Here is a 14,480-nt window from a genome sequence, read left to right as displayed (position 1 = left end):
GGCGGCAGGTCACGTGAGAGCAGCTATTAAATGAGAGAAGAAGAAGAACAACAACACTCCGCCATTTCACTGCTCTGAGCTCTGAGCCTCTCTCTGATCATTATCGATCATTCTGATCAGTTCTGATCAGTGCTCAATAATCTGTAAATGCACTAAAGCTCCCTTTGATCCGTGACGTCACTGCGCACGAGGCAGGATGGCGGCCGACCGGCGCGAGGACAAAGGTGAGGCCCGCGAGCTGATTTTAGCTTGTTAGCATGTGTTAGCATGTCTGCAGCCTTTGTTCAGCTGCGGATCAATAATCAGGGCTTCGGTGATGTGTGATCAATACTGATCAGTGACTGCTGATCAGCTCTGTTATGACTGTGCTCAATACTTTTCATCATGGCCTCTGTTAGCCTGTGTGGCTAACTGTTAGCCTCTGCGGCCTCCGCAGTCCTTAATCAATATATTTCTCATCTGTTTATACCGATCAACAATCAATCAGTTTATACTGATCAATAATCCGTTTATACCGATCAATAATCAATCAGTTTATACTGATCAATAATCTGTTTATACCGATCAACAATCAATCAGTTTATACTGATCAATAATCTGTTTATACCGATCAATAATCAATCAGTTTATACCGATCAATAATCAATCAGTTTATACGTGTTATGTATAACGTTTATATTCTACGTGTTATTTATAACGTTTATATTCTACGTGTTATTTATTTATAACGTTTATATTCTACGTGTTATTTATAACGTTTATATTCTACGTGTTATTTATTTATAACGTTTATATTCTACGTGTTATTTATAACGTTTATATTCTACGTGTTATTTATAACGTTTATATTCTACGTGTTATTTATAACGTTTATATTCTACGTGTTATTTATTTATAACGTTTATATTCTACGTGTTATTTATAACGTTTATATTCTACGTGTTATTTATAACGTTTATATTCTACGTGTTATTTATAACGTTTATATTCTACGTGTTATTTATAACGTTTATATTCTACGTGTTATTTATTTATAACGTTTATATTCTACGTGTTATTTATTTATAACGTTTATATTCTACGTGTTATTTATTTATAACGTTTATATTCTACGTGTTATTTATTTATAACGTTTATATTCTACGTGTTATTTATAACGTTTATATTCTACGTGTTATTTATTTATAACGTTTATATTCTACGTGTTATTTATTTATAACGTTTATATTCTACGTGTTATTTATTTATAACGTTAATATTCTACGTGTTATTTATAACGTTTATATTCTACGTGTTATTTATAACGTTTATATTCTACGTGTTATTTATTTATAACGTTTATATTCTACGTGTTATTTATAACGTTTATATTCTACGTGTTATTTATTTATAACGTTTATATCCTACGTGTTATTTATAACGTTTATATTCTACGTGTTATTTATAACGTTTATATTCTACGTGTTATTTATTTATAACGTTTATATTCTACGTGTTATTTATTTATAACGTTTATATTCTACGTGTTATTTATAACGTTTATATTCTACGTGTTATTTATAACGTTTATATTCTACGTGTTATTTATTTATAACGTTTATATTCTACGTGTTATTTATAACGTTTATATTCTACGTGTTATTTATTTATAACGTTTATATTCTACGTGTTATTTATAACGTTTATATTCTACGTGTTATTTATAACGTTTATATTCTACGTGTTATTTATTTATAACGTTTATATTCTACGTGTTATTTATAACGTTTATATTCTACGTGTTATGTATAACGTTTATATTCTACGTGTTATTTATTTATAACGTTTATATTCTACGTGTTATTTATAACGTTTATATTCTACGTGTTATTTATTTATAACGTTTATATTCTACGTGTTATTTATAACGTTTATATTCTACGTGTTATTTATTTATAACGTTTATATTCTACGTGTTATTTATTTATAACGTTTATATTCTACGTGTTATTTATTTATAACGTTTATATTCTACGTGTTATTTATAACGTTTATATTCTACGTGTTATTTATTTATAACGTTTATATTCTACGTGTTATTTATAACGTTTATATTCTACGTGTTATTTATAACGTTTATATTCTACGTGTTATTTATAACGTTTATATTCTACGTGTTATTTATTTATAACGTTTATATTCTACGTGTTATTTATTTATAACGTTTATATTCTACGTGTTATTTATAACGTTTATATTCTACGTGTTATTTATTTATAACGTTTATATTCTACGTGTTATTTATTTATAACGTTTATATTCTACGTGTTATTTATAACGTTTATATCCTACGTGTTATTTATAACGTTTATATTCTACGTGTTATTTATTTATAACGTTTATATTCTACGTGTTATTTATAACGTTTATATTCTACGTGTTATTTATAACGTTTATATTCTACGTGTTATTTATAACGTTTATATTCTACGTGTTATTTCAGACGGAGAACTGAATGTTCTGGAAGATATTTTGACTGAAGCTCCGGATCAAGACGACGAGCTTTACAACCCGGAGACTGAACGACACGTTAGCGACAAGAAAGGTAACGGTACTACTGATACTGCTATTAGTACTGATGATAGTACTGATGATAGTACTGATACTACACACAGTACTACACACAGTACTGCATACTGTAGTAATAGTACTGATGATAGTACTGATGATAGTACTGATACTACACACAGTACTACACACAGTACTACAGACTAGTAATAGTACTAATGATAGTACTGATACTACACACAGTACTGCAGACTAGTAATAGTACTAATGATAGTACTGATACTACACACAGTACTGCAGACTGTAGTAATAGTACTAATGATAGTACTGATACTACACACAGTACTGCAGACTGTAGTAATAGTACTGATGATAGTACTGATGATAGTACTGATACTACAGACAGTACTACAGACTGTAGTAATAGTACTGATGATAGTACTGATGATAGTACTGATACTACACACAGTACTGCATACTGTAGTAATAGTACTAATGATAGTACTGATACTACACACAGTACTGCAGACTGTAGTAATAGTACTGATGGTAGTACTGATGATAGTACTGATACTACACACAGTACTGTAAAGTACGACACAGATTGAACCTTTATGTTTCTGTCAGGAACGAAGAGGAAGAGTGAGCGCTCCGACAGCCAGGATCTGAAGAGGCTTCGGCCGTCCTCTGGCCACGCCCCCTCCAGGTCCTCGTCCACCAATAAGAGAGGTGCAGGTGCCCCGCTGCCCTCCTCCTCCTCTAAGAAGGTGGTGTCTAGCCCCCGCGGGCGCCCCGCTGCCACCGGCTACCGACAAGAATACTATGACGAGCGAAAGGGGCGGCGAGTGTCCCGAGAGGCGACCAGGAGCCGCGGAGGAGAAGAAGCACGGCGGCGAGAGTCCCAGCGAGGCCTGGAGGGTCTAAGCCAGGTAATCATACTAATACTGCTTACAGGACATGAACAGTCAGAGAAGAACCATCATCAGCCAAGTCTGGTGTTTATGTGTCTGTGTTTTAAACATCACGCCTAACACTAACACATTCAGAGGTTTGAGGCTGAGCTGCAGGGTTGAGTGGAGGTGCATTCACTCTGTAACTACCTCTGTAGACTCTATAACTACCTCTGTAGACTCTGTAACTACCTCTGTAGACTCTAACTACCTCTGTAGACTCTGTAACTACCTCTGTAGACTCTATAACTACCTCTGTAGACTCTGTAACTACCTCTGTAGACTCTAACTACCTCTGTAGACTCTGTAACTACCTCTGTAGACTCTAACTACCTCTGTAGACTCTATAACTACCTCTGTAGACTCTATAACTACCTCTGTAGACTCTGTAACTACCTCTGTAGACTCTGTAACTACCTCTGTAGACTCTAACTACCTCTGTAGACTCTAACTACCTCTGTAGACTCTGTAACTACCTCTGTAGACTCTATAACTACCTCTGTAGACTCTGTAACTACCTCTGTAGACTCTAACTACCTCTGTAGACTCTGTAACTACCTCTGTAGACTCTGTAACTACCTCTGTAGACTCTGTAACTACCTCTGTAGACTCTATAACTACCTCTGTAGACTCTGTAACTACCTCTGTAGACTCTAACTACCTCTGTAGACTCTAACTACCTCTGTAGACTCTGTAACTACCTCTGTAGACTCTGTAACTACCTCTGTAGACTCTGTAACTACCTCTGTAGACTCTGTAACTACCTCTGTAGACTCTAACTACCTCTGTAGACTCTGTAACTACCTCTGTAGACTCTGTAACTACCTCTGTAGACTCTATAACTACCTCTGTAGACTCTAACTACCTCTGTAGACTCTGTAACTACCTCTGTAGACTCTAACTACCTCTGTAGACTCTGTAACTACCTCTGTAGACTCTGTAACTACCTCTGTAGACTCTCTAACTACCTCTGTAGACTCTGTAACTACCTCTGTAGACTCTAACTACCTCTGTAGACTCTGTAACTACCTCTGTAGACTCTCTAACTACCTCTGTAGACTCTAACTACCTCTGTAGACTCTCTAACTACCTCTGTAGACTCTAACTACCTCTGTAGACTCTGTAACTACCTCTGCAGACTCTGTAACTACCTCTGTAGACTCTAACTACCTCTGTAGACTCTCTAACTACCTCTGTAGATTCTGTAACTACCTCTGTAGACTCTATAACTACCTCTGTAGACTCTCTAACTACCTCTGTAGATTCTGTAACTACCTCTGTAGACTCTATAAATACCTCTGTAGACTCTATAAATACCTCTGTAGACTCTAACTACCTCTGTAGACTCTATAACTACCTCTGTAGACTCTATAACTACCTCTGTAGACTCTATAACTACCTCCTGGGTAAATGTAAATACCATGAAGACTTCGGTCTTTACTGTCATGTATAGTTTCAGTGCAGCTTTCAGACAGCGGTGGGGATCACACAGACCTTCTGCTACAGAGACCTCACAACCAATCACATTCAGTTTGACAACCAATCACATTCAGTTTGACAACCAATCACATTCATTTGTTTACAGAAGCTGCGGCGTGATGAGCGGCGGACTAGCCCCTCCCCCCAACAGGAGGACAACCAATCAGAAGAGGAGACAGCAGCAGAGTATGGCTCAGAGCAGGGCTCAGGAAGCTCCTCTCCTGCCGCCTCTCATGTAGAGGAGGAAGATGATCAGGAGGAAGAGGAGGAAGAAGAAGAAGAGGAGGGCATGGAGGAGGAGGAAGAGGAGGAGGAGGAGGGAGAGAAGGAGGATGAGGAGGAAGAGGAAGAAGAGGAGGAGTATGAACGTCGTGGCGGCGAGGGGAACGACTACGATACTCGCAGTGAGGCCGGCGACTCGCGTTCTGCTTCCTCCGTCAGTTTCTCTGATGATGGCGAATCAGCTCGCTCCGGCTCCGCCTCTGAGGCTTCAGGTAACCATGACGACCATGATGAACTACGAAGTCCACCTTAGCAACCATTAAATAATGGCGACTGTCGTCTTTGCCTGCTTTATGCTCTTATTATTGTTGTTATTATAATCAATAAGTACTGTTGCTGTTCTGATTATTAGTGTTATTATAATCAATAAGTACTGTTGCTATTCTGATTATTGTTGTTATTATAATCAATAAGTACTGTTGCTATTCTGATTATTGTTGTTATTATAATCAATAAGTACTGTTGCTATTCTGATTATTGTTGTTATTATAATCAATAAGTACTGTTGCTATTCTGATTATTGTTGTTATTATAATCAATAAGTACTGTTGCTATTCTGATTATTGTTGTTATTATAATCAATAAGTACTGTTGCTATTCTGATACATTATATTGATCCGTTATTGATCAGTTATTGATCAGAGAAGAGAAGCCGTCGCTAGTGGACACAGGAAGTGATCTACATACAATGTCCAATATTGATGAGAATAAATCTCCGATCTGCAGCTTTAATTTAATTCTGTTATTTTATTTTGAAAGGTTCAGAGAAGAAACGGGAGAAGCTGTCGTCGTCGGTCCGAGCGGTTCGCAAAGGGATGGAGAGTAAGTTCCACTTCCTGTTCGTTATTCAGATGTCCTCTAACTGTTGAGATGGGATAAGTAATCAGATTACAGCCTGTTGAGTCCATGATAAGTAATCAGATTACAGCCTGTTGTTTCCATGATAAGTAATCAGATTACAGCCTGTTGATTCCATGATAAGTAATCAGATTACAGCCTGTTGATTCCATGATAAGTAATCAGATTACAGCCTGTTGTTTCCATGATAAGTAATCAGATTACAGCCTGTTGATACCATGATAAGTAATCAGATTACAGCCTGTTGATACCATGATAAGTAATCAGATTACAGCCTGTTGATTCCATGATAAGTAATCAGATTACAGCCTGTTGATACCATGATAAGTAATCAGATTACAGCCTGTTGATTCCATGATAAGTAATCAGATTACAGCCTGTTGATTCCATGATAAATAATCAGATTACAGCCTGTTCATACCATGATAAGTAATCAGATTACAGCCTGTTGATTCCATGATAAGTAATCAGATTACAGCCTGTTGATTCCATGATAAGTAATCAGATTACAGCCTGTTGATTCCATGATAAGTAATCAGATTACAGCCTGTTGATACCATGATAAGTAATCAGATTACAGCCTCTCCCTGTGTTGTTTCAGATCCAACCAGTAAGCTGCGCTACATCCTGCGAGACGCTCGCTTCTTCCTCATCAAGAGCAACAACCACGAGAATGTCTCCCTCGCTAAAGCTAAGGTACGCTAATGCTAACATGTTTCTTTAGGAAGCTCTCAGACTGTAAACGGTGTGAGGTTGACCTCAGTAATCAAGTTGTAATCTTTGTGTAATATTCAGGGCGTGTGGTCGACGCTGCCGGTGAATGAGAAGAAGCTGAACGCAGCTTTCCGCTCAGCTCGGAGCGTCATGCTCGTCTTCTCTGTGAGGGAGAGCGGCAAATTCCAAGGTACAAAAAGACACCATCATGAAATATGGTCTTGTTCCTCCTGGTTCTCCACAGACTTTAATATTAGATTTAATATTTGTGTTCTTTAGGTTTTGCTCGTTTGGCATCAGAGTCTCATCACGGCGGCTCTCCGATCCACTGGGTTCTTCCAGCTGGCATGAACGCCAAGATGCTGGGAGGAGTCTTTAAGATCGACTGGCTCTGCAGGTAAACCAGTACACATGGAGACCAGTAGGCCCCCGAACCACTCCGGTTCTTTCAACCCCTCATCCTGTGTTAAGCAGTCCAGACACCCTGAAACCAGTCCAGACACCCTGAAACCAGTCCAGACTCCCTGAAACCAGTCCAGACTCCCTGAAACCAGTCCAGACTCCCTGAAACCAGTCCAGACACCCTGAAACCAGAATCCACTGCTGGATCCAAAGCTTGAGAGCTACCGCCATAGTCAGAGTCCACCTGTTGCATCAACAGGACCTCAAACTGGGTTTATGTGTCCTGTCTTGCTGCCCCCCCCCTGCTAGAAACATAACAGTAAACTCTGCTGGAAATACTTTTCCCCGTTTGGCCCCCGCTCGGCTGGAAACTGTTTTAGTGCTGTGACCCCGCAGTGGTCTTTCACTGGCCCTGTGTGGCCCCTCCCAGGCCGGCCCCCCCCAGGCCGACCCCTCCCAGGCCAACCCCCCCCCAGACCCGACCCCTCCCAGGCCGACCCCCCCCAGGCCGACCCCTCCCAGGCCAACCCCCCCCAGGCCAACCCCCCCCAGACCCGACCCCTCCCAGGCCGACCCCTCCCAGGCCGGCCCCCCCCAGGCCCGGCCCCCTCCCAGGCTGGCCCCCCCCAGGCCAACCCCTCCCAGGCCAACCCCTCCCAGGCCGACCCCTCCCAGTCCGACCCCTCCCAGGCCAACCCCCCCCAGGCCAACCCCCCCCAGACCCGACCCCTCCCAGGCCGACCCCTCCCAGGCCGGCCCCCCCCAGGCCCGGCCCCCTCCCAGGCTGGCCCCCCCCAGGCCAACCCCCCCCAGGCCAACCCCCCCCAGGCCGACCCCCCCCAGGCCGACCCCCCCCAGGCCCGGCTTCTCCTAAAGTCGGATCCATCCTCAGATACAAACACATTTAGTCTCATAATGCAGAAAATGTTCTGAGTGATTCCAGATGTGTTTTTAATGATGTCGCTCCTGTTGAACAATGAATGGACACGTTTGACTTGTGTCGTTGTCAGGCGAGAGCTTCCCTTCACGAAGACGGCTCACCTGTCGAATCCCTGGAACGAACACAAGCCTGTGAAGATCGGACGAGACGGACAGGTGGGCTTATAGTTTGTTCTGCTTCTGTCTTCGTCGTTGTTTCTCTGTGAAATGAACTGAACTCACTAAATGTCTTTCAGGAGATCCAGCCGGATATTGGCGCTCAGCTCTGTGCCCTGTTCCCATTGGACGAGAGCGTAGATGTCCACCAGGTGGCCCGCCGCATTCGTCACAAGCGTCGGACGCCGTCGGAGCCGCGGCCTCGAGGCCGACCGCCACAGCGTGAACCGGGAAGGTTAGCCAATCACCAAGCACCTCCTCCCGCTTCCTGTTCTTCTTCTCCTGCTGCAACCACGGCGCCACCTGCGGTTGGACGACGGAGACGGCCGCAGCCGTTAGCCAGAGGCTAGCGTTACTGGTTCTCTGGTGGTTGTTGTTGTTTTTCCCAGTCTGGAGTTTTCTACCGGAGCGACGCCTCGCTCTGCGTCTGCGGTTGAAGTCTTGAGTGAGGCAGGAAATTAAAAGTCCTTTTTGAGGCGTCTTAGATCCTTTATGAATTCATTCGAAATTTACTTTAAACTTTATTTCTAATTATTGAACTGAAGTTTGCGTTAAACTACAAGGTGCACATTAAACAGATTTTTTCTAATTTTAATATATTTTTGTGTTAGACTTCTTCGCTGCTAGCTGAGGTATTTCATCATTTACATTTTGTTGTTGCTAAATTTCTCCTTTGAAGCTTTTTCTTTGCAGGAGTTTCGTAAAAATCAAAATGTTTGGCTTTTAGCAGGACTGTGGCTGACCCTTTCAGAATAAAAGCAGAAAGGACGAGCGTCACTGGCTGGACTGATGGGGGGAGGGGGGGGCGGGAGGGGGGGGGGGGGGGGGGCGAGGTAGAACTAAACCAGAGAGAGAAAGTGAGGGACTGTCTGAGCTTCCAGCGGACTGTTTCTGGTTTTTGGGAAGGTGGTGCAGGTTGGTGGAACAGGGGGCATGGCCTCTGGACTGTATCCAATGAGAGGGTGTGATGTGTCTGAGGGGGCGGGGCCTCTGGACTGTATCCAATCAGAGGGTGTGATGTGTCTGAGGGGGCGGGGCTTCTTCACTTGTCCAAATAAGGTAAAATTACAGAAATGCAGAAAGGAAAAGATGGACTATTTTTAAAAAATCCTCTTGGACTGATAAAATGATGACACCCCCCCCCCCCCCCCCCCCTCCATGAACAGCTGTTTAACTCCCCCCCCCTCCACCCAGAACACACACACTGAATCAGGACTGAGCGTATTAGTTGGTGTGCGTGTGTGAGTATGGAGGCGGTGGGGGGGACAGAAGGACGGAGCGGGGCTGGTCTGAAAGGGGGCGGGGCTTTGTGCACCATCATCATCATCATCATCACCCCTCCACCCTTTAAATAAGAGGGTTTATTTATAAATCCTTTACATGGACTTTGTGGAGAAAAACTGTTTTAATTATTGAGGTGTTGCTCCTCCCACATGAAGCGGTATGTTGTCCTTTCAGAGGCTTCTTCTTCTTCTCTGTTTTTATTGTGTGTGTGAAAAATGCTGTTTAACAAATGTTAAAGAAAAACCAGCAAACAGCTGCGAGCCCACGAAGATCCTCGATCCAGATCAACCAAAACTCCCAGACTGAAGCTTCTGTAGTTAGCAGGACCAGTAAGGACCGGTTAGATGGTCTAGGTGGACTACAGGACCCGTTAGATAGTCCGGGTGGACTACACGACCCGGACTACAGGACCCGTTAGATAGTCTGGGTGGACTACACGACCCGGACTACAGGACCCGTTAGATAGTCTGGGTGGACTACAGGACCCGGACTACAGGACCGGTTAGATAGTCCGGGTGGACTACAGGACCCGGACTACAGGACCGGTTAGATAGTCTGGGTGGACTACAGGACCCGGACTACAGGACCCGTTAGATAGTCTGGGTGGACTACAGTCCCGGTTAGATAGTCTGGGTGGACTACAGGACCGGTTAGATGGTCTATTGGAGCTTTTCCACTACACAGTTCCAGCATGACTCGGCTCGGTATGGTTCCAGGAACCTTTTCCATTACTATAGTTCCGCCTCAGCGTGGGCGGGGTCGTCATAGCAACGCTGCGTTAAACTGCTGTGACTTTGTTTTATACGCGACACAAACACATAAACATGGAGGACATGGTGTACTTGCTGCTGTATGAGGCTTTCTGTCACACACAAAGCAAGAGAAGAGAGCCGTATGGCTGTAACTATGGTAACGCAGTATGGCTGTAACTATGGTAACGCCGTATGGCTGTAACTATGGTAACGCCGTATGGCTGTAACTATGGTAACGCCGTATGGCTGTAACTATGGCTGTAACTATTGTAACGCCGTATGGCTGTAACTATGGTAACGCCGTATGGCTGTAACTGGCTGTAACTATGGTAACGCTGTATGGCTGTAACTATGGCTGTAACTATGGTAACGCCGTAAGGCTGTAACTATGGTAACGCTGTATGGCTGTAACTATGGCTGTAACTATGGTAACGCCGTATGGCTGTAACTGGCTGTAACTATGGTAACGCCGTATGGCTGTAACTATGGTAACGCCGTAAGGCTGTAACTATGGTTGTAACTATGGCTGTAACTATGGTAACGCTGTATGGCTGTAACTATGGCTGTAACTATGGTAACGCTGCTGCCGGTATTTAAAAATGCCGGCCGGCTCATGACTCTTCTGACCAATCAGCGGCCAGCAGTGTGTTGACATCACATTTAGTACCGGCTTGGCTCGCTTGGAACCGGAAGCAGATACTAAAAAAGGTACCTGCTGCTCCACTAGGGATAGTACCAGGTACCTGGTACCTGGTACTATCCCTAGTGGAAACGCAAAAAGAACCGAGGCGAGCTGGAACTGTGTAGTGGAAAAGCGCCAATAGTGGACTACAGGACCCGGACTACAGGACCCGGACTACAGGACCCGGACTACAGGACCCGGACTACAGGACCCGGACTACAGGATCCGGACTACAGGACCGGTTGTAGACCACATGACTCTTCAAACTGCAGATTTCTTTTTTGTAAAAAATATTTAAACTTTTTGCTGCTTTGTGAGGAAGTGTGTGTGTGTGTGTGTGTGTGTGTGTGTGTGTGTGTGTGTGTGTGTGTGTGTGTGTGTGTGTGTGTGTGTGTGAGTGTGAGTGTGAGTGTGTGTGTGTGTGTGAGAGAGTGAGAGAGTGAGAGAGTGAGAGTGAGAGCTTGTGTGTAAGTGTGTGTATTCATGTGTGTATCTGCGTGTCGACTTGTCCGCTAGGCGTCGACCTGAAGAGTACGACCTCCACGGCAGGAAGCGGCCGCGCGCAGACTGTCCGCCCGACTTCAACCAGCGAGCAGGTCGTTACAGACGCAGAATTACTGTTTAAAACGGAATAAAGTTCATTTATTTTATATTTGTAACTTTCAGTTTGAACATATTTGTTTTTGTTTATTTTGTTCAAATCAGTTTTTTCATTGAAATTGATTTTTATTGTTTTCTTGCTGAGATTTTGTATTTTTAGTTAAGAGTGTAAACTGAAGCTGTGCTAACTGTGCTAGCTGTGCTAACTGTGCTAACTATGCTAGCTGTGCTAGCTGAAGCTACTAACGGGTAAACTGCTGAAGAGTCTCATTTAATAGAAAAATGTATTTTATTCTCAGGGTTCATCCAGGACCTTCGTAACCAGCCGGTGGACAGGTGAGACAGTCGCAGCATTATGACATCATCAGTAAAACCTGCTGTTCGTTGAGTTTTCTGAAAATGTGAAAGACGTAAAAATACGATTATCAACCTCCAGCGTGGAAATGTGTTCAGATAGGAAATCTTTACTTTGTTTTGTTTTCAGACGATTTTCCAGCGTGAGACGAGACGTATTCCTCAACGGAGTGAGTACCGCGACGTTAGCACGTTAGCATGTTAGCTCAGCTTCAGTTGAACTGTGTGTTGATGTGTGATTCTGCTTCCTGTCAGTCTTATAACGACTACATGAGAGACTATCATCACAGCGTCGGCCCTCCGGCTCCTTGGCAGACTCTGGTACGATTGATACGTTTTATTGATAAGTTTGATCAGGTTATTGATTATTTTATTGATAATCAGGTTATTGATTATTTTATTGATAATCAGGTTATTGATTATTTTATTGATAATCAGGTTATTGATTATTTTATTGATAATCAGGTTATTGATCTTGCTGCTGTGTGATGATATAATGTCTATGTTATCAGGCGGCATACCCTGGCGTGGAGCAGCCCCCCCCCCACCACCCCCCCTATTACCATCACAGCCACCCGCCCCCCCCTCCTCACCAGGCCTACCACCATCACCACCACCCCCCCCTACCGCCACACGAGGCTCCGCCCCCTCGTTTTAGAGACAAACAGAGAGCAGCGCCGCCGCACCGCGCCTTCGCCTCCAGCCCGGTGAGTCATCACTTCTTTCTTTTTTTAAGATTTCTTTCGGCATTGACGCCTTTATGTATCTGTAGACAGACAGGAAACGTGGGGTGACATGCAGTAAAGGACCTCCGGCCGGGATTCGAACCGGGGTCGGCTGCTTACGTAGCTCTAACCACTCGACCACCTGCGCACCGAGTCATCACTTTTATTCTTCGTCGTTTCACTGACTTTAACCTTCAGGACTCTATATCTGACACTTCTTACAGTGTAGTTTATATACTTCTTACAGTGTAGATTATATACTTCTTACAGTGTAGTTTATATATTTCTTACAGTGTAGATTATATACTTCTTACAGTGTAGATTATATACTTCTTAAAGTGTAGTTTATATACTTCTTACAGTGTAGATTATATATTTCTTACAGTGTAGTTTATATACTTCTTACAGTGTAGATTATATATTTCTTACAGTGTAGTTTATATACTTCTTACAGTGTAGTTTATATATTTCTTACAGTGTAGATTATATATTTCTTACAGTGTAGATTATATATTTCTTACAGTGTAGATTATATATTTCTTACAGTGTAGACTTCACATTCAGCCCAACACGTCTCATCACGTGCACTTGATGACGGTACAAATAATCTTTATAATATTTAGAGACAGAAATTAATCATCCAATATATTATAAATATTTGTCTTTCTATCTGGTTTTTCGCATCATGCAGCACGACTACGACATGCGTGTGGATGACTTCCTGCGACGGACACAGGCGGTGGTGAGCAGCCGTCGGGAGCGTGAGCGGCAGCGTGAGCGCGAGCGTGGCGGACCGCGCCGTGAGAGAGAGCGAGAGCGAGCGAGGGACCGAGACCGAGAAAGAGAGAGGGACAAAGAGAGGGGACGGTACCGCCGGTGATCTGCTGATGTCACATCCTGCCAGGCAGATGAAGCGTGCAGCTGTAGGGGCTTTTATTTTGGCAGTGAGTTCTTTTTGGCTGGTTTCCTGTTTTCTGTTGAAAATTATGAATAAAACGAGCTGTATGATGACATCATCAGCCACATATCAGTTTTTATGTGAGTAAAACAAAACTTATTTCAATGATGCTGTGTTTAAGAAAAAGCAGCTCCATCACACATTACTATACAAAATACACAATAACATTTTTTACAGTGTAATTTACTTATTCTTTTACTTTATTTCCTATAATTCCCTGCAGAGCTTCAGTTTAACAGGAAACATGTTTGTCAGTGTTATAGGTGAATGGTTCCCAACATGGGGCTGGAGACCCTCTGAGGGGTCACAAGATGATACAACCTTTTTTTTTTTTTTATTGTGAAATGTTTTTCTCCTTTTCACTTCCTCCATTTATTTTATTCTTTTTTCAACTTAATTTTACATTAGTTGAAAGCATGTTAAACTGTCAGTTCATTTATTTTTGTTTAGTTTGTTTATGATTTGCTGCACAGCGACTGTACTGTAAAAAATATTCAAATAAATTTAACTAAGAACAGAGAGATCGCTCCCTGCTGCTGACAGAAATCTGCCTCCTGATTGGTTTTAATGTAAAATGTTGGGACTTTTTTTGTGCCTCACTCTGGTCAGTCGTTACCATGGTGATAAGACCATTTCCAGTCCGATCACTTTTATTGATCAGCAGCAGGTTAAAATTGTTGTTAGTCCAGTTTTTGTTTCCTGTTTCTGAGTCTGGAGGAAGTGAACAGAGGGGTGGAGCTTGTCTTTTTGTACAAAATAAAAGCCTAAAACCCGAAACTTTGTTTTTCTTTGTGCAGA

The 14,480-nt window shown here is 42.7% G+C and overlaps 1 protein-coding gene across 3 annotated transcripts; it reads left to right on the top strand.

The window, feature by feature from the left end:
• Window positions 1–47: 47 nt before the first annotated feature.
• On the top strand, window positions 48–13,759 carry ythdc1 (YTH N6-methyladenosine RNA binding protein C1). Of its 3 annotated transcripts, XM_062434323.1 has the most exons (17): window positions 48–224; window positions 2,483–2,584; window positions 3,175–3,476; window positions 5,083–5,211; window positions 5,296–5,470; window positions 6,018–6,080; window positions 6,697–6,812; window positions 6,912–7,020; window positions 7,110–7,227; window positions 8,243–8,327; window positions 8,408–8,562; window positions 11,562–11,641; window positions 11,945–11,981; window positions 12,130–12,169; window positions 12,255–12,320; window positions 12,512–12,706; window positions 13,416–13,759. In XM_062434323.1, the coding sequence occupies exons 1-17, from the start codon at window positions 197–199 to the stop codon at window positions 13,602–13,604; spliced, it is 1,989 nt and encodes a 662-aa protein (XP_062290307.1). In that variant the 5' UTR covers window positions 48–196; the 3' UTR covers window positions 13,605–13,759. The 3 variants fall into 3 exon arrangements, with proteins under 3 accessions (XP_062290307.1, XP_062290305.1, XP_062290304.1); XM_062434321.1 differs by having other exon boundaries at window positions 5,083–5,470; window positions 6,718–6,812; XM_062434320.1 differs by having other exon boundaries at window positions 5,083–5,470.
• The last annotated feature ends 721 nt before the right edge of the window (window positions 13,760–14,480 follow it).

This window comes from Scomber scombrus, chromosome 15 (assembly GCF_963691925.1).
Source record: "Scomber scombrus chromosome 15, fScoSco1.1, whole genome shotgun sequence".
Lineage (NCBI taxonomy): Eukaryota > Metazoa > Chordata > Actinopteri > Scombriformes > Scombridae > Scomber > Scomber scombrus.
Note: the sequence above shows the minus strand (reverse complement) of the source record. Positions and strands in the feature narration are given on the sequence as shown.